Source organism: Lepisosteus oculatus, chromosome 21, assembly GCF_040954835.1.
Source record: "Lepisosteus oculatus isolate fLepOcu1 chromosome 21, fLepOcu1.hap2, whole genome shotgun sequence".
Classification (NCBI taxonomy): Eukaryota; Metazoa; Chordata; class Actinopteri; order Semionotiformes; family Lepisosteidae; genus Lepisosteus; species Lepisosteus oculatus.
This window is the reverse complement of record NC_090716.1, coordinates 11,835,904-11,863,206: the sequence shown is the minus strand read 5'-3', so window position 1 is coordinate 11,863,206 and position 27,303 is coordinate 11,835,904. Positions and strand designations below refer to the sequence as shown.

At 38.5% G+C, this 27,303-nt stretch overlaps 4 protein-coding genes across 4 annotated transcripts; 1 reads left to right on the top strand and 3 right to left on the bottom strand.

Annotated features, from left to right (window-relative positions):
• Window positions 1-1,781: 1,781 nt before the first annotated feature.
• Window positions 1,782-3,555, bottom strand: cox8b (cytochrome c oxidase subunit 8B). The gene is made up of 2 exons (XM_015338076.2): window positions 3,288-3,555; window positions 1,782-2,018 (listed from the first exon to the last, which is right to left on the bottom strand). The coding sequence occupies exons 1-2, from the start codon at window positions 3,396-3,398 to the stop codon at window positions 1,923-1,925; spliced, it is 207 nt and encodes a 68-aa protein (XP_015193562.1). The 5' UTR covers window positions 3,399-3,555; the 3' UTR covers window positions 1,782-1,922.
• A 1,983-nt stretch (window positions 3,556-5,538) lies between these two features.
• LOC107075778 (spexin prohormone 2-like) lies at window positions 5,539-8,185 on the bottom strand. The gene is made up of 5 exons (XM_015338108.2): window positions 8,040-8,185; window positions 7,858-7,941; window positions 7,719-7,776; window positions 7,100-7,180; window positions 5,539-6,147 (listed from the first exon to the last, which is right to left on the bottom strand). Exons 1-5 carry the CDS (start codon window positions 8,040-8,042, stop codon window positions 6,062-6,064), a joined length of 312 nt encoding a protein of 103 aa, XP_015193594.1. The 5' UTR covers window positions 8,043-8,185; the 3' UTR covers window positions 5,539-6,061.
• Window positions 8,186-10,750: 2,565 nt separating this feature from the next.
• tesmin (testis expressed metallothionein like protein) lies at window positions 10,751-19,618 on the bottom strand. Its single transcript, XM_015338105.2, has 13 exons — window positions 19,574-19,618; window positions 18,471-18,942; window positions 17,995-18,138; window positions 17,470-17,544; window positions 16,522-16,660; window positions 16,069-16,136; window positions 15,695-15,877; window positions 14,581-14,660; window positions 14,416-14,487; window positions 13,609-13,711; window positions 12,781-12,918; window positions 11,823-11,968; window positions 10,751-11,261 (listed from the first exon to the last, which is right to left on the bottom strand). Exons 2-13 carry the CDS (start codon window positions 18,930-18,932, stop codon window positions 11,072-11,074), a joined length of 1,800 nt encoding a protein of 599 aa, XP_015193591.2. The 5' UTR covers window positions 18,933-18,942; window positions 19,574-19,618; the 3' UTR covers window positions 10,751-11,071.
• A 3,118-nt stretch (window positions 19,619-22,736) lies between these two features.
• Window positions 22,737-26,500, top strand: LOC102686711 (C-signal-like). The gene is made up of 6 exons (XM_006642467.3): window positions 22,737-23,046; window positions 23,603-23,654; window positions 23,888-24,075; window positions 24,487-24,642; window positions 24,949-25,059; window positions 26,340-26,500. The coding sequence occupies exons 1-6, from the start codon at window positions 22,900-22,902 to the stop codon at window positions 26,451-26,453; spliced, it is 768 nt and encodes a 255-aa protein (XP_006642530.2). The 5' UTR covers window positions 22,737-22,899; the 3' UTR covers window positions 26,454-26,500.
• The last annotated feature ends 803 nt before the right edge of the window (window positions 26,501-27,303 follow it).

Sequence of the window (27,303 nt, the reverse complement as noted above, 5' to 3'; positions counted from 1 at the left end):
ACACTGATGTCGTATTGACAACTTACAGTACATACGTTTTCAACATAAGCTCCTTAACCTGATTAACATCTTGTAACAGACCCCAGCCTTGGCTGGGTGGATGGGTTCTCTACACTGAAACTCACAGTGTCTGTCAACGCAGGTATTGTGGGTAGGTGTGCAGTCTCATCTCTCTGGTGTGTAAGGAGAGTGATGATGTCAGCTGTCCTGCTAGAATGTGGGAATGTCAGAATGATTTCCAAGGAAGGGGTGAAGGACTTGATTAATGTAGCATCGTACAGCCAGATTGCCATCAATCACTATGTGTCCTGCTCTGTAGCACTAACCCATCATGTCCTGCCCATCAGATCTGGACCACTCCTTCAATCGTTGTGAGGTGTCATGACTCATGGTCTCCCAGTTTGTGGCCTTTGTGAAAAATCCCTGTCTTGGCTCCAGGCTCGTGTTTGCAATTTGCTAAAGAACCACAGAAAATCTTCCTCAGACATCTCACAAGTTCTCAGAACAACATCACAAACACATCTTGCTAGTCACCCTACACCAGCCATTATATTCACAATGAAAACCCACAGGAAAATGTGTGTTATATAAATACAGCTATTACACCCAAGTGACTTATCAGGAAGTCTTTGAGAGCTCTAGTGGCCCCTAGTGGCAGGCTGGTGTAAATGACAGTTCACTCAAGGGACAACATGCACCTGTCGTTCACAAATTGAATTGTGTTCGGCTGTATGATCTGTCTTTGTTAGAAATTGCTGGCTGTGAACACCCCAGTGAGCAAAAATGTGTTGAGTTACTTAATCCTCAGTCCTATCGATATCACACGAATCTAAACAAATGGTACACTTTGGAAATGCCCCTTTTTGTTATTTCACTCCAAAGAAAATGCCAGATTTTGTTGATAGAATACTGAACCTTATGTGGTTGGACATTGGGTAAATAAACATCTTGTTAGATCACGGATTTAAATCAGGCTTGAGGACAAGTTAGACCAAATGCAATAATGTGTACATTTGTAATGTACAATATAGTACAGCTGCACCATCTTCATGGAAATGTGAGAATGCAGACATCTTAGCTGCTTTTAATTGAAGAATAAATCTGAATAAAACCAGCAACAAGCAATGCAGCTGTATACTTCATTCAGTAATACAGGGGTCTTTCTAACTCATCACAGGCCATTTTGTGTTCTTAACATGAAAGCAAGCCAATTACAGATGTTGTTACTCTTTCCAAAAAGGCTGGTGTAAATAAATGAATGTAAATCATTTTACTCTGGGAAAATAAGAATCCATAGTGTGAATTATCCTCATAAATTAGACTTACAAAAGGGCCACTGGCTTTAAAAAACTATCAAATTGGGGAAAAAAACCTTCAAAATCAAAATTTTAAAGCAAACTGAACATTTAGACCAGTCCGATCCATTAAATCTTCTTTTTATGACTAGCATTTTAAAGCATTACATGAAGAAACTGTTATATTGATAATCCTTACAGCACCAGAAATGTATTCAAAAGAAATCTATTCCTACAACTTTTTTATGTGTTGCTACATATTTCTCTAAAATCTGTAAGCTAATGAGAAAATTTCTTAGATCATTAAACTGTAACATCTCTATTGCAAAATGGGTTTTAACAAAGATTACTTATCGGCCAGACTCACCGTAGCCACAATAATGTCAATATCCATAGTCCATTAGCTTTTATCGTTTATCACAATGCTTCAGAATTATAAGAGCTCAGGAAATACTGTATAATCTAGAATAAGGACAGGCACAAGTATCATTTAAAGAGATTTTAATTTTAAAGGCTGCTCGGTGAATTCAGCATTTTAGTGCTTTGGCACCTCAGCGTCGGACAGGGGAATGCATGAATCTCAGTAAAGCCTGCTGGTCATCACATGGACATCAGTCTCCTCTTGGATCACTTCCGGCGCTTATAGTCGTCCAGGTGAGACAGAATCCAACCGGAGGGCACCAAGATGGCGATGAACATAGCAACCAGCGCAACAGCTTGTTCCTGCAATTGATGAATACGTGAAATCTTCATGCTTTGGGTCCACCAACAGCATACTACAGCAATAGTACCATAGGGACGAAACGAATAATAGTAGCAATGTTTTTAATCAGATGATTGGTTAGAAATCCTCAAATCAAATACAGATATCCTGGAATACGCACAGCAGTTTTTCAAAATATATGAAAGTGAGCATGAAATTATTACAGCAAATCTAACACAGAAGAGATTAAATATAATGTGTAAGGTATCATCAAAATGAAGATTCTCTAAATTAAGATATTGTTAGAATGGCCACCAAGGGTTAAAAAAGATGGAATGATACTTATTATACTTTATCATCCTATATTCATATTACCCAGTGTAAAACTTAATAACTCAATAACTTTTAATGCTTAAGACAATATACAGAAAGCATAAGTATATATATATTAAAATTTGAAATATCCCATATAATTATGTTTGAAGATGATTATGGTAATGTTTGAATCATCATTAATTGGCAGAGGTCTAGCAGACAAATACTGCAAGAACACACTCTCCGTGAGTTAGGTTGCTTGGCATCAGGAAGCACCGAAAGCAAATGCAAAAAACAGGCAACCATTCAATTACAAACTTGCGGATGTTTTTGGAAGCACGCAGGGAGGGATCCAGTGTGCTGAAGCGCAATCAAGTGAAAGAGAACTTTGTTTGCGGTGACTGTCAGATGGCCTTTTACTTATGATCTACTGTACGTGAACGGAGTTTCGTGAACAATGGCGTCCAGCGGCCGAGTTCAACGTCTCCTGCTCATTTCTGAAATAAAATGACTTTCCAGAAAGGCAGCAAAAGAGAGCATGAAACGAAGTGTGCAGTAACTTTCCTTCTTAACAGTGTGAGAAATATTAAGAGATCCCATACAACAGGCCAATAAAGTTAAAACAACTTTATCACTTGGTATTACCTAGAATTACCAATTAAAGGATGAAGCTTTATTCTCTAATGGAAAGACAAATTACGCGAATTTATGTAGGGCTACACTTACTGTATATAGCATTCTTTATGTATAGTTTAAAATGTAATTAAAGTATAACGGAGTTATTGTCTAGGTAAAATACCTTCCTACACTAATTTCGTTCATATGACGAATCGTAGGTGATTTTGCACCTGTACGGTCTCCTAACAACCTGTCCAGTCAAATATTCAGTAACGTTATTTAAGAAACCCGCATTTTCACTTTTATAAGCCAAGTGTTGCTGCTCTCCATTTGAAAATGTGCTGCAGGATACTTACCCCCGGAGTTATAACCTCCTTCGGAGGCTTAGAAGTAATGCTGGCTTTAGGGGTGATCTGCTGGCGCAGGGTCCTTCCGAGGAGTCTGAAGGTATGATTTAACCCCAACATGACTGGATCCTTCGGGCTTCAGATTAAACTTCCTTAACAGTTTTTACTTTGCGGGCCGGAGTGCGAACGTTGCTTATTTGCTGCCCGGAAAGTTTTTGATTGACCTTCAACAGCTGCTCGAATTGTTTTTCTCTTCTGCCAAATGTAATATCAGCGGCGCATATTTAGACCCACGAAGGCGAATATGGACTTGCTGCTTTTCAATTGGTTGGCTTCAACTGAGTTACACCTTCAGCCTAGGCAGTGATAAATCGTTAACCAAGAAACAGTTTCACTTCTACAACTGCTGCTACAGTAAACACTCAGATCGCATTGGCTTAATTCTTTAAAGACACAAGTGTTAGTATGCAATCTTGTTAGAAACTCGAAGTGATGTGTTGTACACAAGGTTTAAAATGGTTAAGAAGTATTGTTTCAGATATTCCAATTTTTAAACCCATAATCTCCTTGCTTTATCCCTTGCACTTTTGTACTCTACAATTACACCTCTTCTAAACACTTTTACAGCTGTCATTGATTTAAGTTATATAGACTATTAGAAAGATATGTTCACATTAAAATTGGTTTCATTGCAATGGTGTAATTCCTGAATGTATTACATTGAAGAAGAATCTCATTTGCAATATATATTTGCAAAATGGAAAGACAAGAATTGTTCTGGTTTTAATCATTTTGTACTTGTTGTACTTGCTTTGTATCATCTGGGGGGGGGGGGGGGATCACTTGTTTTATGGCCTTGAACAAAACCTTTGCTTGTGGCTAGTATTCTGATAGAGCTGAATCTTACTGTATACAATACAGTGAATCAAAGTGTTTCTACAGTGTTTTTCTGGTGTTGAACTTTAATGTTTGTCTTAACAGCCATTCTTGCTCTTTATCAGTGGTTAATGATTGTAATGGGGAAGTCAAGTCATGATGGTTGTAATGTGCAGTAGCTTCCTCTACGCTAGGACACTGCAGCTGGCTAATAGCACATAGCCCTGCTCTGAAAGCGCTTTGAATGTATTCTGTGTTTAATTGGACATTTTGAAGCCCATGAAAATTTACATTACTGCATGCCTTTGCCCCATTGAAAGAATTGGCCTCTTTTGCTTATGTTATTCTGCATACAGGTGGAATCTAGGTGTGTCATACAGTACATGTGTTTAGCACAATATTTTCCAACTGATCTCCAAATTCCTACATTAAGAGTACTGTGCACCTTCATTTTGAATGCACCCTAATTTCATTAAGCTTCTTTTTCAGGTCACCACTGAATGTAAGACAATGTAGTCAAAGTTTTATCTGCTTGAATAAATACATTTAATTTAATCCAAATTTCTAAAGAAAGTGTGCCGAAGAGGTTGGAGATCAGATGGTGTTAAAGTGCAGATAGAGCTTTAGCTGCCTCCGCACAGGAATCAACAACCAGACCATAATTAAGGATGACGTCTTCAACTCCCCCCCAGCCTGATTTAGCGTAATGATCCGAGGAGCCACTGCTGCAGGGTGTTGATAAGGCAGAGGGGGGAATGCAAAATGATGAATGCTGGGAATGAAGAGATGATTAGCCATATTTTTACAGTGCGTAGATGAGCATAGTGGAGGCTTAACTCTTGCTTTCTAATTTCCACTCTAACTCCACAATTAAGGAAGGTTTAGACATAAATGAAATCAAAATACTGCTCTTGCACAGAAAGGTGGGAGGTAAATGGCCATTATACTCAAAGTGAAAGATACATTGTGACCACATAAGATACTGTTACAAGGTTTACTTCCAGACTTGGGGTGCAATCTGTGTGGTTTGTATGTCCATGTGGGTTTCCTCTGGGTGCTCCAGTTTCCTCCCACAGTTTAAAAACATGCTAGTTCTGTAGCTTCTGGGAAAATTGGCCCTGGTGCGAGTGTGTTTCTGCCCTGCAATGGACAGGTGTCCTTCTAGGGTGTTCCCTGCCTTGTGCCTGTTGCTTGCTGAGATCAGCTCTGGCTCCTCACACAACTGAATAGACAGAAGAGTTAGAAAATGGATGGATAGTATCTTGTGCAACCAGGTCCTCTTTCTTTGTTTGGCACAGTTGTTTTTATTCCGCATCATATTTGTTCACAGCAGAAAAGCTATAAACACATATATTTAATCACATTGGATTCTTTATTAGTTTATATTGATCAAGTATTTTCTTGCCAGGACAGTCTCCATAGGACAATAGCATAACTTATAAAGCAGGAATATATCTGAACAGGACCTGAGAGACATCATGCCTAGGAATGAGGTATTCAATAAGCTAAATGTGCCAACAAGCCAAATGTGCTTAAATGTTGTTTCATAACAGGGTATATAAATCATTATATATTCTTGCTTTTGACACAGTTTTGGATGTTATTTAATAGCATTACAGTTAATGTTCTCTTAAACAGACAAGAACACAAAGTTTAAGTGCAACATTCAGTGTCAATAGAAGAAATGATGTATTACACAAAAAGCAAATTGAAAGTGTTGCAAATTACACTGTACATATGTTCCGTTTGTATTCCACAAATGGATTTACATGAACACATAACTGATCAAGACTGACTGACAGACAAGGCTTATCCACAGAGTGAGGATCCTGAGCAGCAGCAGGTCCACTGGTGATGTCCTTGACTTCGAGCAACAAGACAGAAGATCAGTCATTATTGTTGTTATGCTACTCGAGGTACCGAATCTCTACTTTTTCAGCTGTCAGCATTCTTCTGATGTTTTTATACTCCACTGGCCTTAATTTTTGGTATCCTGCAGTAAAAGCCAAGGGCACAGGTCATTTCATTGGGCTCAGCAGGTGTAGCAGCAGGTCATCTTGTTCTGACACCTTAATTTGTACTGCTGAAGAAAGCTACTTTGTCATCTTTTACAAACAGTGCTTTTATAAAGGCATGGCATTTGTGCAAACAATACATTTTTTCTAGTTTCATACGCTGAATTTTTTGTTTTGTGGCTGCAAGGTTTTGCCATTTCTGATTGCATCTGTATGAACAGAAATGTCATTGAGCACACACTAACACTAAGAGCACCAAAACTCTTCCCTGCATTGCCTCTACCCATTCAAGCATTTTCAGAAGCATTATAAAAGAGGCAATTTAAATTCAAACAAGAAAAAAATCATACAAGCAACAAAGAAATGGCAAAAAATACAAACCACTCATTTATTATCTTGGTTGTACAAGTTAACGATACCTAATCTGTTCATATAAAACAAAAGCCTTGTCATTTCATGGAAAATATTTTTTTCTTTTAAGCAAAATCTTTTAATAAGCTACTTGAATGATAATTTCCGAATGATAATTCTGAAATTATTTTTATTGTAGTTGGCTTTTATAAACTGTTTCATATACAGTACACTAATAATGACTGCAGGACATAGGAATGAATGCTAGTAGCTGGAGACAGAATCTATCAGTTCCTCTCAATTAGAAAGGATACCTGTTCCAGGAGTATGAAAAAAATCTTTTGAAAACTAAATCAAAGGCATATATTTTAATTGAAACACGTGGTTTTAACACAAACCAAATACATCTAGTTATCATAACTGGGACAAGGTTTAAAAAAAAGTACAATGGAATAAGGCGTAAACACATCAACTTCTTTTTACTTTTCAGTGTGAAATTTACAGTATAATGTACGTCAGTTACAAAAGCCAGTTCGGCAGTTACCCAAACTCTGCCGAAACAAACGCGTCAGAACATACCTTTTAGAAGCGCGTTCCAGTTATTCAACCCAAATTTCTCAAATTGATCTTCATCATAGTCGGAAACGTATCTTCTCCCATCTGTAAGACATTCAGTTATTGCGTGAAGAGTGTGCTATTATAAAGTACAGTAGCTGCTAATTTGACTGCACCGTACGAGGAGTACACCTTAAGAAAACCCTCTATCATACAGTACGCAATGTGTTGCATCTGCATGAACTGTGGTTTCCATCTTCAGTCCGTAGGGACCAGAATCAAGCAGATTTTTGTCTCTTGAAATTATCAACAGTTTAAAGCTACGGAAAAAGGATAAATAAGTCAGAAACCTTGACTGGATCAATTCCATACTTTTCCCAAAAAAAGAGCTGGTTATAAATCTGAGGAGACAGAAATTCTTCTGGATGTTAGACGCCGATGAGCATATATTCAGTACATATTTTACTTTTGCATTATTGAGAAAGAAAAGAATATTATATTAAAACTATTGTACATTTGCAGTGCCTACATTGTTCTATGTTACTCTTCTCAGCTGAAAATACTTTGATAAAACAAACATATCCTTAGCAAGCCAGATGCGTGATTTTTTTCCGGTTTTGACAATAAAATAAAAAAAACTTACATTTTCCTTTAAGGTACATCATGGACTGTGGGCCCCAGTTTCTAGAATTCATCTTATTCTGTTGAGATCATAAACAGTTTAATTGTTAAGTTACAGTCGTGAAGCAGGAAAGAAAAAGAAGAAGAAGTCATATGCATACCGGTGTCTTTGAAGCTGAAGGAGATTCCATCACAATAAAGATAATCGCAAAAGTACAAGTCCACAGAAATGTTGCCCTGGGTTTCTAAGACGGAAAGAATAGTTTGGCGCGTTTGTTCCAAATAACCAGTTCTTAATGAACATTTTTCTGGTTTATACAGTGGAAAAAATAACTTTTCTTACCATTGCAGCGGAACAGCGAGACCTGCCTGCAGATGTACAAGTCCCTACTGCGCCTGGACTGTGGTGCTCAACAGCTTTTTTTTTTCCTCCACGAAAATGAAACGCCGGGATCTCAGGTTCGATTCTCCCTCCCTGAGAGACGCATCTAGCAGGTCGATCTACCGTGGAGCACAAGGCATTTATATCAACTTGACAATAAAAGCTTACGTCAAGCGCGGACAACACAACATCTGTAATTAAGATAAACAGTCCAGTGATGTGCTTTGGACTTAGTCTTCTGCTCCTCGTTTTCGTTTATTTAATTGTTTAATCAAGGTTTTCCACAACATTGGCTGAAATGTGAATTACGCAATGAAAACCGTCACATCTCAAAAGCAGTTAGTTATTCTGATGAGATAATTTCCAGTTAGTGATGCGTGGTTAGAGTAATGACTTCGAAGGCTTATCTTCTATACAGTAGGACTGGATGAAGTGCATAAAGCCACAAATAAAGATTTACAGTAGTGTTTCCGCGGGGGAAACCCTCGAGTTGGATTTAGGCTTCAACTATATGGATTTCAGATACTTGCGCTGAACGAAAACTGCCTAGTGTGTGAACGAAATGTTTGCCACACAGCAGAAGTAAAAAAAGGATCATCGCTGAACCTGAAAATTTTTTTACATTTAATTTTAATATTAATAATCTTAATTCGGTGTAGAAGGCAGTTATCTCTAGGTCCGTTGAGAGTCTCATAATCGACATGGTCACAGTATCACTCAATTATGATAATATTTTACATCTGGATTACTATACTTCCATTAATCCTTTAGATTGTCAATAAAATAATTGCCTAACACACAGTTTATTGTTGAAGACAGTGAAACACAATGCTACTTTCTTTACATGTGATTTTCTACCGGGATGGAACTAAAAGCTTTAGGAGGCTCAGTAATTATATTAATTTAGAATGTGTGTTGGTGCAGTAAGCAGCAATTATAGTAATAACTGCTTCAGTATGCAAAGAAAAGACTACTCATATTCGCGTTATCTGCTTTCTCCTGGTCCTTTATACATTACTACTGAAATGAAGGTGAATCTAATTACAAGCAGATAATGCTACATTACTAACACGCATCCCAAATGAGTTGTATAATGAACTGGACAAATATTATTTCGCTACTGACTTTTGACATTAATGCTTCAATAGTCTGATTCACCTCCGAACTAACAAGTTTGAAAATAATTATGGAAGTCCACGGTTATACACAACATAAAAGCAATAGAAGAAGAAATATTTCAGCATTTTCCATCCACTCCACTGTAGTCGTGTAGCTATAAAGCCGGACAGAATATTTCTATGACTACGCCCTATCAAAAAATTCAAGCCCTTTTCTTCTCTTCTAGTCTGTGTTATGGTTAATTTTCATTAAATTATACTTACAATTGTAGAATCGAGGTTCAATGAACGATTAAATAGTTGTACAAGATAAAATTGCCATTTAACGTACAGATAAACTAAACTAAACTTATTTCAGACTTGACAAGTGGAAAACAAAACTTGGCACTTTACAGGGTATATGTGCATTCGTGTCTTTTTAAGGTTATAACAACATAACATAAGAAAGGACAGTCAAGACTTAATTTATTCACTAGGAATTGAGGCCAAAGAGACGGCACTAGTTACAGTAGACCCCACATACTGTACAAGACTGCATACAACTCGGCATACAAGCGGAATGGAAGGAGATCAATCGTACAGACATAAGGATTCTCTCAGTATCCGTACCCGTAACTGGTTTTTCGCTATACGTAAAGGGGGGCTAAAGATGTTTGGTTTTCAAGTTTTCAAAATGACCCAAGTAGTTATCTCGATTTAAGCACGAAAACTTTAAAAGGCGCAGCGTCGTATTCGCACTGAAACTGACCATCAAGCCGACGCTGTCGAGGCGGTGGGATGCAGGAACCTTTTAAAACAGAGCCTGGCGTGGTCATAACAAATCACTTTTATTTATAGTTAAAAAAACGGTTCGTCTGGAATAAATAGAGCTAGAAAATAGATTACCTAACAGTTCTACCTTTTTGTTTAAAAGCAGTTGCGCGCTTTGTATCAGAGGTGCACAACTCTGGTCCTGGGGCTTCAGAAAGTTCCGGTTTCCTTCCACCCTACTGTAGCTGGAACTATTTGGACAAGTTGAATTCTTACCTTGATCTTGAGAAGCGGGCCACCTACAGTATAAGAGGCTCGTGAAATGAATAGCCCCGTTTGAAACGGACATGGTAGAGTTAATCTTAACCTCAAGTCTTTCAGAATCCTTAAACATAACCTAATGTGCTCACGTGGGAGAAAAACAAAGCAATTTCCTTACCTTTTATGTGAATATCAAGCACCTTATTGGTTTATAACAGATATGCATGAGCATTATCAGTGCTTTGCAGTTGCATTCGAATGAGAATGCAGTTTCCTACTGCACCAACCATTGATCAAATTCATATTCAAAGGGCTTTTTTTGACATGAGCAATGAATTACAGAATTGCCAAAGCAATAACAATTAGCACAACATTTACAAATATTTACAACTATTTGTCATACCTAATGATGAGAAAGGTTCTGTGTACAGTTTTCCTCTGGATGTGAGTTAGCTGACAGTACAGTCATACTTTTCCATCGCCACATGTTTTATTAGACAGCAGTTTCACACATATTACATATTACAAAACACCACAGTGTTTTTAACAATCACAACATTATCTTATGCTAAGATGGTCACTGAACTATAAAGTAAATTATAAAATATGCCTAAGGTAATGTAAGATAAAGTGTGCTGATTTGTTTTTAATAAAGACGTGCTAAAAGTGGTAAAAAGATTTGTGCAAAAAATTCAATTGTGAACAAAATATTTAAAATAAAGAACAAGGAATGTTCTTTCAATAAAATAAAATACATCAATAGTTGTATAATATAAATCTAAAATACATACTCCTGCATCAGATGAACTAAGAGCAAACAACAAAGAACAAAGTTCTTGGTTGTAAGGATATTTTATGGTAGCCCTAGGGATTGAAGTTACCAGATTTTAGCATTGACTGAATGATTTGCGTTAAACACTGACCAAACTCTTCTAAAATCATTTTCTCAGCTTGATACAAAGAATAAACGGCCTTTTCTGCTTCCTCAGCTCGAACAAGGAGACATCGGCAAGTTGCTTGGACAACATCAAGTGTGACACATGAAAGTGGACACCTAACAAAGATATAAGCAGTAACCAAAAAAGACATTTGGTATTATTTTTACACTTTCCAAAAAAAGCAATTCCTGGTTTTACAAAAACAGCATTTCTTTTGATGATTTATTCAATCTTATTGTTACAGTACATTCATTATCTTGAATGTATCTTGATCTTAAATGATTTACAACAAAGACATGTACAGTAACATTATTTTTGAAAAAGCAGAGAATTGGAAAGCAGTTATTTAGAACCCTCGGTTAACCATGTGTCTGTCTTGAGGAGAACAAGAAAGACTTTCAGCACCTTCCCTATATGAGTTCTCCATATCTCAGCCCCACTGGAAATTACTGGAATCAACCCATTACCCTCATATCACAATGTCAAATGAAGGTGATCAACCTTGTGCTGTACATGACACAGTATGTTCAGACTGTGTTTCCTTTTCATGGAGACCCAACATTTAATGTTGTATGTCTTTTTAATATTCTGATTAGTAAGTGTATTACCATATAAATGTATACAACTAAATTATAGACTTAAATTCCTTTAAAGATTCTATTGAATGGTGACACTACCTCTTTATTATGTCTGTCGATATTTTGTAGGGTCTTGTATTTATCTTCTCCCCAAAGTCTGTTGACCCCATCATCTTTTGTTCAGGACAATCTTTATAGTTTTTGCATCCAACACACTTACAGGTAGTTGAGCACATGATCTTGGCCTAAAGGATTTGCAACAAAGACATGTACAGTGAAGTCATTTTCAAAAAAGTAATTAGACAATGATATTTTTTTACACATAAAGAGAAAGGCTAGTTAACAGGCACAGCATGTGTGCATATACAGTACCAAGAAAATAGCTGATGTATTAATGCATGTTGGTTAACCTCTGTTCAGGAACTTTGTCAATTCAGTACATGCTGTAAAAATACAAGAAAATTCAAGAAGATGCTGGCACAGATGACAGGTTACATCTTCTAGTAGAAGATGCCCAGGCAATTCTTAGCCGATTGGAACTGTAAATCCCCAAGCAGAGGTGCTGGATGAGCTTCAGTTGGCCGTGGTTTGTTAGGTTTACTGCATTAACAGTGTTAACAGTGTCAACAGTGTTGAAAGATGCTAACTGTTCCATCAGAGATGTGCAGTTCCTGAATTCAGGTGCACTGTGTTTTTCTGTCACGAGGCTACAAAAGACATGTGACATTATATGTATCTTCTGTAGAGGAAATCTCAAGAGTGAGAAATCCCTCCGAAAAAAACAAAAACTACTCCATTGCCACCCCTCTCCCAGAAGTGAAAACCAGAGCACTTCGACAAAACAGCGTGCAAAAGAAAAACCTACACAAGAGGACCCAGAATAACGATGTACAAAAAAAGAGGTTATAAATGTACCACTGGCTTTGCAGTGAACCTGGCTGTATACCTCTGGAGCAGAACTTAACATAAGATGGCCTTTTTCTGATCTAGTAAGCATGTGTAATTTTCAGACGAATTAAGAAATAACCCTCAGCTGAATTCTTCATCTCTCTCTCACCTCATAGCACTCACAGTAGTTCTTAAGGCACCCAGAGCGCTTGCAGTTACAGCCTTTGTTGTGTCGGCCTTTGATCTCCCCATGTTTTCCATTTCCAATCTTTGGCCTAAACGCTTCAGGATTTCTGTCCAGACAAGTCTTGAGAAAACAATAATGAGCAAGGAGATCATGCAGAGCCCCAATACAATTTATAGACAACCTGTTTTTAAAGATAGGCAACACTTGTAAGCTTGATGAATGAACCAAGTGGTCTGTTCAAATAAGGAATCTCTGGTTACTGAAAACTGAAGAGGATATTAGTCCAAAATGACCTCTAAATTACTTAATTTAACAAATTAGCTGTTTAATCACAATTGATCACAATATAATTTGTCTGTATATTGGAATAAAGATATGGAATTATTCCATATCTTTGGAAAATTGTGATTTAATTGAGACCTGTTGGATTGGAACTCCCAGGACAAGGGTTGGAGATCTCTGTATTAAATATTTATGACTTTATGCCATGGAAGAATCGGAGAACAGCATAGCACAAAGAAATTCTATTCAGATTCAAACATCCATCCATCCATTTTCTAATTGCTTCTTCCAATTCAGGGTTACAGGGCAGGTGGAACTAACCGAGCAAGAAATGGGTGTAAGGCAGGGTACACCCTGGATGGGACACCACATCATCACAGGGCAAGACTGAAACATCAGCAATTTAGGTATAAAAATGAAATATTCTGCCTGTTATATGCCATTTCTTTATTCCTAGTTTGTCCTTATTTTCTTTAATTAGATGCACATTGCTGTTAAAACTGCATTTCCTTGCTGCACACAAAATACCTTAATGGCCTTGTATCTTTCTGACTCATGTTCTACATTGTTGTAGCAGTTAATGCAGTTGCAGTTACTACAAATTTCTCCATTAGCAAAGCAGTCACAGTACCTGTAATAAATCGACACCAAAACATTTAGTTACTAATGATGATGAATATTCTTTAATGTAATTCTGTCATTTATATAAAATGTATCTATGTATTCTTGCAACAAACAAGGAAATAGGATGTTTTCTATTGTAGATAATACATATACAGTAGCATTCAAGGGTTTAGAAGTATCATATACAAAGAAGCTGTGGAAGACAGAACCAATATGTATTATTAACTGTAATATCTAGATTTACTAACATCATTCTTCTCCTTCATTAGAAGTTGCAAGCATTGTAGAAGAAAGCATCTTAGTGAGATAGTAGGGTAACATCCTCCAATTACTAGGACGCTTGTGCGACTAGAGGGGGTGTGTAATGCACTGTATGTTGTCTTCATCTTAGTATACTTGCACTCTACTGGGTTCTCTGACATTTTTACTTCCTTCTATTTATTACTATGGGTTTGAAATGAGACAAAGTCCCTTTTCGGTCCAGCACAGCAATCTGGAAAGCTGGAGATTTATTATTTATGATTAATTTTGGTATATTAAATATGACCTTATTTTTTTTCAGACCCAAAGAGACGTTTGGCCATCGGTGGTAGGGTTATGATTCTACAATGTCCATATGTGGATGAAAATGTACAATATGTCCTTTCTGGCAATTATTCTTTAATATGTTTTGACTTAATAATTTATTATAAATCTTAAATAGCTGCTTACATTTTAAGACACTGGGACTTAGTACAGTTACAGGGTTTCTTGGATTTAGAATCCCAGGAAGCCCCTGCAAACCTGATTAAACAGAAAAAAAGCATTAATATTATTTAAAATTCTATCATTGTTGTTGTTATTGGTAATATTGGAATAATTCAGCCTAATTCTTACCCAATAAGAGATCTTTCAGACTGGCCTTGTGTGCAAGTGTCCGCCAGGAAGCCAACAGTGTTCGAGAAAAAAGGACAGGCCTTTTGATGAAAAGTAACAATTAATAATGTCTCTACCAAACAAGTGCTTGGGAAATGTGTCCAACTAATTCACAATTCTGTACAAAATTCATCTGATGGCTGGGAGATGAAAGACCCTTCTGAAAATGCACCTCAGTCAGGTGTGGCATGGTAATGAAATCATAGAATCAATTTCCATGGATTAGCTCAGACTTTTGCTGAACCACTGGCAACCTGATCTGAAACTTATTTTAGAATGTACAACAAGTATAAAAAAAATAACAATAAAGTAAAATAATCCAAACAATACAAAGTTAGTTAAGCCTAACAGCATAACTCATAAACATAAACATAATGTTTGAATGGTCTCTGCTCTGCTAATTAAAGTCTGTTCAAAGATCTGTCCAAAAGATCTCTCTCACACACTGCACCTTTTCTGGCTTTGTGTACTGCCATCATAGATTGTGTTTTCAAGGACTGTCTTCATCAAAATCCTGTACTTCATTACTCAGTCGTGTCAGTAGTAGGAGCCATACTGCATGTGAAGAGTGAGAAGTCAATGCTGTCTAGAAACTATTCCAGTGTTGGCATATTTTTTTAATGTCAACTCAAGCTCTACATACAGATGATCTTTTAAAAGATTCACCATAACTGATGTGCTGTGAAGACAGTGATATAATTCTACAGTAGCTGTGTTTTCAATTCAGGTATAATTCCTTTGAAATACAAATATATGAATTTATTTATAGAGGGTGACATTCAAACTATGTCCATATACTGTATCACAGTTTTATCTGGAGTTAAAATACTTGGAATCATTTGATGCAACGTTTGAACCTTTTTCTGTAGGGGAACAGACCATATAAAATACATCTGAAAATGATTAGGATACAGTGAAAATCAAATTTCCCAATTCATTACACAATCAAGTTGCTAAAAATGACAGATAAAATTTAATACCACATACTGTATACTGTACAAGATGCATCTGTTTATTTACAGTACTTCACACTGCACCCAAGCAAGAGCCGTTGCGTGGACCTTATTTGCAGTACCTGTGGGAAGTAGGAGGTTGGCAGAAAATTGTATCCAAAGCCACTGTTTACAGGTGGAGGCACCATGCAGCTGGGATGCAGGAATTCTTGCGGTGGTCTGGGGACAGGATGCCCAGCCCCAAACAAGAGTGGCTGAGTGAAGGGAGGACCCATCCTCACAAGAGGAACATCACTGGAATGCTTCTGAAACATAAAGAGAAACAAGCCTGCTGCCAACAGAGCTCTCCTGTAATTTGAAGCCAGATCCTCCTATTGCTATGGAGGTCAATTACTTCAATAATTCATTACAAAATCTTCAGATCCATACATTTGTTTTATATACACAGTTTCACACAGGTCTTCAGATAAATGTGCGTGTTGGCTTTTGGGCCTACCTGTGGTATGTTCAGGCATGGCGTCTGTACAGCATTGGTAGCCACCCTTCCCAAAGGTGCTGAAACTGCTGGATGAGCAAAAAAGAACAAAAGTAAAGCTAAAGGATGATTTTATTTTCTATCACAGAGAAGAAGTGGGCACTTGCTGTTGCCTGAATCTTTAGGGGCTGTACATTAGAAAACTAAAGGTGAGCTCCTAACACAATCGTAAAATATTTGTATGATGCATTTAAATAATTTGTACTTTTATACATTATATATTTGTGTCAACATAAGCTGCATATATTTCTGCACATGCAGGTACACAGAATACATATAAAATATAGCTAAAGATAAAGTAGATGAAGGTAATAAATATAATCATGTTTCATTCGTAATTCATAATTTGCCTATTAGGGTTTTGAAAGTGGTATCAGTTTGGGGAACAACAAAAGGGTGTTGAGAGGTGATGACCTTTCCCAGCTGTGTCGGTCAGGAAGGGAGTGTGCGCCTGAGGTTCTGGGTAGGGTATGGTGTGAGAGTGCTCCACACCATGGAAGGAGTTCATCTGCCCCTGGTTACAGCTGTTTACAACCACCAGCTGCGGTCCTCCCTTTGGGTTACACAAAAACTACAGCACTACCATTTTAAGAAATAACTTAGCGATTCAATGGCTATGACATCCTGTATTATAAGTTACTCTATTCTTAATAAATAAATAAATGTCATGAAAGTGCAGATTTTATATTTATTCTGTTCCATTCATATACTTTGTAAAGCCTTGTTTATCTAATGCTTGCGATCTTTTGTGACCAGCCTAAAAATCTAGCAACGTCACAGCTGTAGGTCTTAAGAATTAACTTCTACATCATTAGCCACTACACTGTCTCCTACAATTTCAAAGACCTTTCTGATCCAAAAAATAAAAGCCACACCTACAATCAATTTTGACACTCATTCACGGAAGACATTACCACTGAAGTGCAACTATTGCTGCTAATGATCAAAACCAGTTAATGAAATGACCTTCCTGTATGTTACCTTAGTACTGTTTATATTCAAAGCCACGCTATATTATTAAGCAATATCTAAATATTGTGCTTATTTTATTTTTTCTTATTTAACAATTAAGGATGTGAACCTTATTGGGTCTAAATGAATCCCATATTTTGTATACAACTCAACTCCACTCCAGGATTTTTACGATTAGCAACACTTTCAGTTATTAATTATATTTTTTTTTTGACATTCTTAATGGCTTTTAAAACAACACAGACTAAAGTTGAATATATGAGCACTTCAGTGATATTCATTGTAAAAAAGCACAGCTGAGAAATCAGATTATGCCAGATCTGGCTAAAGCAGCTCTTCATAAACTTCTGTAAGAGAAGCATGTTGACTTTAAAGGTGTCAGAAACTCACCTGGCACAGACTGTGCCCCTGCTCTCTTGGGTGGTCAAATGGTTTGAGAATAGATGGCACTGGCTGGGTGAGCATCTTCACAATGCAGATGACAGAAATAATCTCTCTGAGAACTTGTTTACATTACAGTGTAATGTTAAGCAAGCAGTATGTTTACAATACAGTATGCGTATAGCAGTTTTAAACAACAATATTAACAATAATGAAAATGCAACAACCCTTTATGTTACAAAGTTAAGGGAATGTTTTTATTAGTCCCCGTATTGCAATATTTTCTCCAATCCACTCAACATACAGTAGGTTACTCTGTAAGTGTAAAGAACAATGTTGTAACATGTTCTCAAGAGCTGAATGGATTGTTTCATTATGGTTACAATTTATCTGACCGCATTTACTGTATAAACCATTTAAAATTATCCTGCAGAACGCAATATATTAGAAGAGGATCCCACCACATAAACTCATTATATTGAGATATTTGTTTGTTTTCATTTCTTTAAAGTCTGTTTAAAACATAGGACCTACCGGTTGATTGTCCACAATACCTAGGGATCTTTGTACTGCTGTCATTTCTTGTTGAGGAAAAAACTTCTCATATAGCTGCACATCATAAGAAGCCTCCTCTGTGCTGTCAGATGTAATACTGGCAACAGCCTCCATCACTTCTGCCTTGATTTAAACAACACAGTGGAACAGTGAAAACGCAAGACACATTCGGCAAAGCACACCTGAACATATCGTTTACCCTTTGCTTCTGGCACTGCTCTTACATTTCCACAAGTAAAATAATTTTCAGCAAATTCTCTTTAAGAACATCTATTAGAGGCATTGTATTACTGGGATTATTTTAAACTGAATTTTCAAAACTTTCAAATACATTTGCTCATCCAACGTCCATTCCTGATGGCCTAGTTTTAAATACATTTAAAAACGGACCCAGGAAAGCTGCAAGCTGGGGGACACTCAAGGTCCAGTGTTGGGTTCCTTTCAGTAATACTTACCGACATCGCTCCAAACTGACTGGCCTCATCTGCAGACCATGTTCCCCTGGAGCGGGGGTTAGTGCCGGTGCCCAGTCGAGACACCACTGTGGGATGGCACTGCGAAGACGTGGTCTGAGAGTAAGGAGGAAGACGCAGCAGCGAGGATGCAGGCTGGCAGTCAGGTTGACGTGCACTGTGAAACCCATAACTGACACCCACTGCCTCCGTCTCACGGCCACTGCCCAGCCTGGCACAAACGCTGGCACCCGCTCCACAAGATGACAGTGATGCAGACTGCTTGGACGATGTGCTGTCAACATAGATATCTGAGGACGCCTGCTTTGCAATGGAGTACGTCCCTTCTTTGAAAACGATTTCCTGATTTTTCTGACATTGGTTTGTTTGAGAACAGTCCACGTCTGGGTTGGCAGTCAATTTATTCTGACTCACAAGTTGCACAAAGTTAGTCTGTTCTTCCATGTTTGGCTGCCTGAAGAGATACCTAGATTAGTTTAGTCCTGCAGGTATTTACCGTACAGCGATACAGCTCGGTGGTTGCACTGTAATCTACAATATAATAAGTTCAACAACAGGTATACTATGGTTTTAAATAAAAACAAAAATTAACAGTAAATATAACTGTAGTGGAAATGCGGCACATTACCTCAGCGAATTGTGTTAAACTGCTTCATGTACTAATAATTAGCAACTTAACATTTAATAAATCTCCAACTGGAAACCTAGAAGCAATGTACGATCTACGCTCACCTCACCTCTACTGTATGTTGTGGCACCACCACTAAAGCGTAGATAAAATGAATCAAAAGTGACTTCAACTTCGCAATCATTACGTCGGTCATGAAAAAGGGATCACTTTGCACATATAACGATCACAATCCTACGCTGCCGATTGAGAAATACAACAACCTAAACATGAAATAAGAAGCTGGTTCTTCCTCGACGTTTTCCGTAGATATGATTTATTTTTTCGTTTTAAAAAAATCGAGAACTTATCATGACTTATCTATCGAATAAAAGTGAGTTGGGACTCTTTTGTGATTTTTTTTTTTTAGTTCAATCAAACACCATCAAACCTGTACATTTCTACTTTGACGTCTTACCGGTATTTCTGTTCACAGTCAAACCCTTTAAACGCCAAACGGCGATCTCGCGATTCCAACTTCCTGTCGCAGTTCACACGTGCGCTTGTGAAATAATAAAGATAATAACAAGAGAAGGGACCATAAGCGCGTTTATTCAGTCTCTTACCAACCCTTTGGAGTGTCGGACGTAATAACGTGTAATAAGGAACAGGTAATAGGTGTATTATTCCCTGCTGAGAAGAGAAGAAAGAAAACACAACGTTTCGGCCGTGGAGCCTTCTGCAGGTGTGGGAATGTTCAATAGTCGATGGAGTTACAAACGGGTAGTGTCATCTGTGTTAATATTTTTATTATTCATTGGTGTAGCAAGTGCAGTGCCTTAACAGCATTTAAGACGTTTCTTTTTTTTTTTAAATGAGGGCTTTTAGAACTTTTTTGTTTCTGAATTCCTGTCTTTGTTTCGTGGTGAAACACTCGGCAATTAACGTAGTTTGTAAAGAACTGCCGCTACTATGCATCATAAGATCTGCCCACCTTTTTCAGGACAACAGTACAGGGTTGTCCATGGGGCTTTGTAACGGTGAATGTAAGGGTTCGTGTCTGTGTCTGCGTGAAACCCCAGGTTATCGTTAATTAACTTATAAATCTCATGCAGGAAACGGGGATCAAAACGGGGGGGTGTACCCTTGGTGCGCTGGTGTTCAGGGGGGTGAGTCCGGGGCAAACAATCCAGTAGAAATCCAAAGGGGGAATCCAAAACTGGGAGGTCCATCCAAAAACAGACAAGATAAAAACTAGAACCGGGTCGGAACCTAAATCCATCCATTTTCTAACTGCCAGAGCTTATTGTGGTAAGCAAAGGGCATAAGGCAGGCTACACCCTGGATGGGATGCCAATCCAACGTTCACACCAGGGCCAGTTTTGCTAGAAGCCAAAGCAGTGTTGAAACATGTCTTCCCCGTTATCTCTTATCCTTTATGAAGACGGAAAGGATAAATGGTTTATAGTTATATGATCCATACTTTTTCATAAATAATTGTAAGTGAAGTGTCTTTAATGTGTAAATATAGATGTTTTTCTTTTCATTAGATTCCTTCAAAAACACTTCATCGTGGAACATTGTTAACAAATGAGAGGAGGCTCTTCCACCCATCTTGTTTTGCCTGTAGCCTAAATTTCAAACAGTTTATTAAAGGATCCACCAGAATTAAATTCAACAATATAGCTAAGACGTTTATTTTGGACTCTTTATGACTATAGTTTAAAGAAATGTCTTCTACTTTCTATCCTGAATGTTTGTTGTCTTAATTTTCTCAGGACCTTCTATCATTGTTGATCTCAGTCTTATCCCCTGGTTTAACATTGTGTATAAATTGTTGGGTTTTTAAAATCTGGATCAAATTCCTACATCAGAGTTTGAGAGTTCTTTCATAGCAGGAGTGAGTCTGGTTGCTGAAAGAAATATTTTGCTCATGTAGGCTGGAAATTGAATTTTCAGTATTTAGAAATAAAGTAAAACAAAAAATATTTTTTAATCCGACTGTAAATATCATCATAACGAAATTATAGTTCACAAAGAGCTTTTGTTTTTGTGTTAGTGAATAAAATCAACAGGTGTGGTTATTTTGAGATACTCTGGGTTACTAAATAGTATGTTTCTGTGCATGTTTTTACAGGCTCCTTTGACTAAAGAAGAGAGCATTTCTTCACTGTTCAAAGTGATTGCTAACTTATCTGAGAAGGAAAATGGTGATCTTCTGAATTATGATGGAAAACCCTTGCCTTGGTAAAATGTTGCAGTCGTTGCTTCCCAGCTTTAAAGATTGTATTGGGAAACTGTTCTGAAGTCTGCTCTGGATTGACTTGGTGTCCATTCCAACATATACCCCACTTTGTGCCTCTTGCTTGCTGGGATAGGCCCTGGCTCCCCTGCAACTCTGAACTGGATTAAGCGGTTAGAAAATAGATGCATAGATGGAATTAAATTACATACTGTGTGGAAGAAAATGGTTTTGAAGTGTTGTTTGACATAAATGCATTTGATCTACCCTCAAAACATTTGTGGAAATGAAGAGTTAGAGGCACTCACAATATATCATTTAATTATTATATCAATGTAAATGCCTACTGGGCACTGTTTGACATGAAAATGTACTTTTGTTCTATTTGCTCTAAGTGAGTTATTCAGTTCATGTTAAAATACAACCAGTCAATAAGATTGATAGATTCAGTTCTTAGCCAAGCTGAAATCACTCACACGGACCTCAGGTGCTGCCACCTGCTGGGAGGTTTGAAGAATTGCAGCCATTCTGTGCCATTACACGACATTACAGCCCATTAGAATCACCGCCAGTCCCGGTGCCGTACTTTGTGCTGGACAGGGGAACACGGTATTTGCACTTCTGTGAATTCTGTTTCATGCTTCTATTTAAAAGACCTTGTTTCTGCGGGCTGTCTACCCCAACTATGGGGCCAAAGCTGTGGGATTGTGTACTTCAACACGGGTATGAGACACACAAGCAACTGCTTGTTTCTGTGGATGTTCAGGCAAAACCCACCCCATGTAGACGCCTAGTCATCTTTAGATAACACTCCAAGGTCATATGGCTGCACAGTGCCCCTGTGGTTCCAGTCACACCAAATTATTAGTTTTTGTCTGCCTCAGAATCTGAGTTCAAGAAGTCTGATTTAAGTGGACTCACTGAAAAGCTAGAAAATCTTTTCATCTAAAGATCTAATTAAGAAACTGTAAGAGATGTACTGTATATGTTGAAGCACCAGTTATTTCTATTTATAAAAACACATCTTCCAAGTTTTTTCACTATGGAAATCTGTGATTAGAAATGTATATTTCCATCTGTTTTTCATTTTAGGCGCTCATAAGAAAAGAAGTGCTCAAACGTTACTGACGTTTCTCTTCTACCAGTTCGAGACTTTCATGCAAAATTAATTTCTCTCTAGTGGTAAAAACTTCTGTGATTCTTGAAAACCAAACGGTTCTAGTTTTAAATTTTGAGCTTCGCAGGTCACTAATATATGATCATACTGTTCATTTATTAAGTCCATCGGTGTGTTCCGTCCTGAATGGACGGGGGGTGGGTGAAATTTCAGTTCCCTGGATTTGAATAAGCTGGTCTGCATGTGTTACTCGCACCGGCACAAGCGCCTAAGCGCATAGCAAACGAAGACGCTGTGTTACGAAATTAAAATTACAGCGACTCCCCTTTCAGTCTGACGTACCATCGGGGGGGGAGGGGGGTGGTGCAAAATACTGAAATACAGAGCTGCGGGACTGCATCTGAAGTAGTGAAGAAAGCAGTGGTTGTCCGCGGACGGTCCAGCCATGGGCGCAGAGTTTCAGAGCTGCCGCACGGTGCTCATTACCGGAGCCGGTCGCGGCCTCGGCTTGCAGATGGTGAAACAGCTGGTAACAGGGAACCACAGACCGCTGAAAATAATCGCAACTGCCCGGGAGCCGGCAGCAGCCAAGGTACAGCAGACGTAAACGTAATGTATTTCGTAAGTGTCCGGATTTCGTAAGTGTGGGTTATTGTAGACCTGTAGAGGCCGTGTGTTGGCGGTTGAGCACTCCGCATGTGAGGGTGGGACCTGCATGGAGACGGATATTATTTCCACGCATGTTATTTTTCACTGTCACATTTCCACCTCACTTCATTCCTTCTCTCTCTCTTTCCTTCTCACATGACCCAGTATGACCGATCGGAACACAAGGAAATGTGTATTTATTAAAGTAAACCCGTCTACAAACTGAAGCAGAGAAGTCGATATACCGTACTGTAACTTAAACGTGCATTAAACTGCATAAAATAAGAACAATAGAACTCCTACTGCACAACCGAATAAAACATTAATAACTGGGCAAAAGCTTAAAATGAGTAACACTTGTGCTGCAAGTGTACTGAATACTGAGATTAATTAGCAGAAGTTGCAGTGCAGGTCGAGTTACTTAACGTTGTAGAGTTACATTTTTAAAGTTAATTTTTCAGCTGGTGAAACTGACTAATTCTATGTCTTGTCTGAAACAGGAGCTAAAGGAACTGTCTGAAAAATACAAAGGTCTACATGTGGTACCTCTTGGTAAGTAAACATAATTTCCTGAGAGAATCACAAGAACTGCTTCTCTGGTAGCTAGAATGGTGCAGTCACATAGTTCCACGTGTCTACAATCCCTTAGGGTGTGACTACATGGTTGATAATAGCAACTTTCTCAGGAGGAATAGGAAATGTGGTGTTCATGAATGCAACCAGTTCCACCAGTTCTACAATACTCTCCAGTAATTTGCAAAATTTTCTTTTCTTCTCTGTGGCAGATGTTGTCAGCCAAGGGAGCATAGAGAAAGCCTTGCAAGAGGTGGGGTCTCTGGTTGGAGACGAAGGGCTGAACTGCTTGATTAACAATGCTGGGATTATGATCTCTGGAGACATTGAGACGGTGACGGCTGAAGGCATGATGAAAAACTTCGAAACTAATACTGTGTCTCCTCTCATGATCACCAAGGTAAATGCGTGTGAAGAAATGTGCTTCAAAGTGCTGCATGCTTGTTTAGGTCTTACAAAGCACTCATACATTCAAGTAGAGTTTGACTAAAGGATAAAGGTCTTATTTATATCCAACCATTTAAAAAAATATTGGAGGTCATATTTTTCAGGGATGCTTGAATAATTGTGTATTAACTTTCAACCTCTAGTGAATTAGCTAAACGGTTTTGCAGTAAGCTCTCACACTGTAATATCTTAGAATTGGCCAGTTTCACTCTCGTTTCGACAGTTGTAAGTGTAGGACTGGAAACTGCACATCAAAAAGAGAGACAGACCCACTTGGTTGTGGTTTTAACATATGAATTAGAAAAACGGGCGGTCAGAAATTCCCTTTTATTTTTTTACGTTTCCTTGTTCTTTTCTCCTGTAGGCATTTTTGCCCCTGTTGAGAAAAGCTGCAGCAAAGAGCACAGGAATGGGCATCCACAGAGCAGCCATCATCAACATCTCCTCCATGCTGGGATCAATTGAACTGCACTGCCAGCCTGTGGCAGGGTTGAAGTGTTGCCCTTACAGAACATCAAAGGTAGAAGGAGTCTGTGCTTCTAGATGGTCCTAGAATAGTATATTTTATGTTACTGTGAATATTGTACTTTGATACTCCACCTCTAAATTAATTTGTGAGAAACTCACATATAGCTCAAGTATTTTCTCATTATATATTCTTGGGCTTTTTCTGCTTCCCAGATTATTTACTGTAGGAACTGAAGAAACCTGAAAGTGTGAGTTTTATGTTTCAAAACCCCAGTGAAATTGCCTCTAATTCTTTTGCACAGCCATACTTACTTGCCGTTTCCATCACTTTCTCAGCAAGTTTTCTTTCGTCCTTCAGGCGGCTCTGAACATGGTGACTCGCTGTCTGGCTGTTGATTTAGAGGCAGACGGTATCCTGTGCACAGCCATCCACCCAGGCTGGGTCCGCACTGATATGGGGGGGGCAGAGGCAAGTGTTGTTGCATGACTGGACTTGTATATCTTAAAACTGGAATCTTTGTTTTTGTCTGAAATAACTGTAATGCATTACCTAAGAGAGACCTATGGAAACACAGCCAGTGAATATTGGAGGCAACAGTCAGATCTCAGTTACTTCATAAATGATGAAAGTGAATCAAATAAAGAAGGTCTGTGTTGCACGTGGGGAAGACACGTTTTATTTTTTTGGAAAGCCTGGACTGCAGGGGGACTCAGAGGACTGTTGCCCTCACCATGAGTCACACTGCTCCTTGCATGATTGCGGCCTCAGCTGCATTTGCAGGAGAGTTACTGGCTACCGTGCCAGTTTCCTTGGTCCACGTCAAAGTGGGTGACAAAAAAGCCGTTCATGTCCATGAACATCCACCCTCCCGTTTTCTAACCGTTTCCTCCAGTTCAGGGTTGTGGAGGAGCAGGAGCAAGCGAAAGGGCACACAGCAGAGCGCACCCTGCACAGGAGGCCAGCCCATCGCAGGGCAGGCACGCACGCACGCACGCACGCACGCACGCACGCACGCACACACGCACGCACGCACTCGCTCCCGGGCTGATCTCCCCAGACGCCAGTTAGCCTACCAGTATGGCTTTGGACTGGCAGGGGAAACCAGAGCAGCTGGAGGAGACCCCTAGAAACCCAGGGAGAACATACGAACCCCGCACCCCCCGTCCATGAGCAGTACACTTGGAAATGATTTGGACCTTTTAGATATTGGTGAAGACATTTTAAGACTTTCTTTCATCTGCTCAGGCTGAGGAAGCAAGCTGCGAACGTCAGTGATCGTAACGAGGTCCGGGCTGTACCCTGTGAAAGGCTCAAAGTTCATCCACTATCACTTCAAGATGAAGGCTTGCATAGCTTTGTGAAGTGGGGGCAGAAGAGTATGGATGTGTTTGAACTTATGTCTTCTCCCTTTGTACTGCACGCCTCGTGGACAATTCTCAAAACAATAGTACCTTTTGACCTTCCCTCTTATGTTATATAAAGTCAGAAAGGGAAAATGCTGGCTTTTGTCTTTCACAATCCATACTTTTTCATGACAAACTTTTATTGGTAGTTATGACATCTGTTGTATGTTGTTTTATAATCAAGTAAAACAACAATCCATTCTTAAATGTAGAATCTAGAAATCATCATAATCAATTCGTTGTACACATATACTGTAGCTGTGTCAGTGAATCAAAGTAAAAGTTATGGTTAATTAATGATACTCTGGGTTACTAAATAGTATGTTTTTGTGCATGTTTTTACAGGCTCCTTTGAGTAAAGAAGACAGCATTTCTTCAGTTCTCAAAGTGATTGCCAGCTTATCCGAGAAGGAAAATGGTGGATTTTTGAGCTATGATGGAAAGCCCCTTCCTTGGTAAAAATATCATAACTGAATCTTGCCAAGATTAAAGGTTGTATTGGAAAACTGTGCTTCTGAAGTCTGTTCTTTTAATACCTTGGATGAGCTGGTTCACGATCTGAAATTCAGCAAGTCTGTAGTTTTGAGGTTCCACAATTTTTGTGTAGAAATTTCATACTTATTCATGCAGCCTTCTCAGAAAGAGTAGAAATGTAAAAACGCAAGACAAATCCAAATGAAAAGGATGAACTGTTTTTTAATTGTCTGTTCCATTGCTGGGTTGTGCACTATTGTGTGCGAGTATGCTGAAATGCAATATTAACCTTTGTCACAGCCGATAGCAGCACACCAGCAAAATATCCAAATACATTTCTTCATTTTCATAAGGGAAATGGGATTATTATGTCAGGAATATTTGGTTTTAGAAATGTTTTAACCTCGAATTTTGTTGGTAAAAATGATTTAGATTACGGGACAGCACAGTGACACAGGGGTCAGCATTGCTGCCTCACAGCACTGGGATCTGGATTCAATTCAGGACCTGGGGTGCTGTCTGTGTGGAGCTTGCATGTTCTCCCTGTGTTCTGCTGGGCTTTTGCCAGGTGTTCTGGTTTCCTCCTACAGGTCAAACATATTGGTACTGTAGGTTTATTGGCATCTGGGAAAATTGGCCCTGGTGTGAGTGCATGTGTCTGTGTTTTCCCTGCAATAGTCTGGTATTTATTAGAAAATTGGTAGATATATAAATATGGACTTAAATTACATATTGTGGGTCTGTAGTGAAAAAAATGGTCTGTAGTGTTCTTTGACATAAATGCACATGATCTAGCCTCAAAACATTTGTGCAAATTAAGAGTTACAGGCACTCA

Coding starts and splice junctions, on each gene's coding strand:
- LOC107075778 (XM_015338108.2), bottom strand. Junction 7,777..7,857: donor CTTCAGCTTCAAAGACACCG/GTATGCATATGA, acceptor TGATCTCAACAG/AATAAGATGAATTCTAGAAA. Junction 6,148..7,099: donor CTGGAACGCGCTTCTAAAAG/GTATGTTCTGAC, acceptor CTTTTACTGCAG/GATACCAAAAATTAAGGCCA.
- LOC102686711 (XM_006642467.3), top strand. CDS start 22,900: ATGGGCGCAGAGTTTCAGAGCTGCCGCACGGTGCTCATTACCGGAGCC. Junction 23,047..23,602: donor GGGAGCCGGCAGCAGCCAAG/GTACAGCAGACG, acceptor TGTCTGAAACAG/GAGCTAAAGGAACTGTCTGA. Junction 24,643..24,948: donor GCCCTTACAGAACATCAAAG/GTAGAAGGAGTC, acceptor TTCGTCCTTCAG/GCGGCTCTGAACATGGTGAC.
- tesmin (XM_015338105.2), bottom strand. CDS start 18,932: ATGGAAGAACAGACTAACTTTGTGCAACTTGTGAGTCAGAATAAATTG. Junction 14,488..14,580: donor TCTGAAAGATCTCTTATTGG/GTAAGAATTAGG, acceptor CTGTTTAATCAG/GTTTGCAGGGGCTTCCTGGG. Junction 13,712..14,415: donor AAGTCCCAGTGTCTTAAAAT/GTAAGCAGCTAT, acceptor GATTTATTACAG/GTACTGTGACTGCTTTGCTA.
- cox8b (XM_015338076.2), bottom strand. CDS start 3,398: ATGTTGGGGTTAAATCATACCTTCAGACTCCTCGGAAGGACCCTGCGC. Junction 2,019..3,287: donor AGGAGGTTATAACTCCGGGG/GTAAGTATCCTG, acceptor CATCAATTGCAG/GAACAAGCTGTTGCGCTGGT.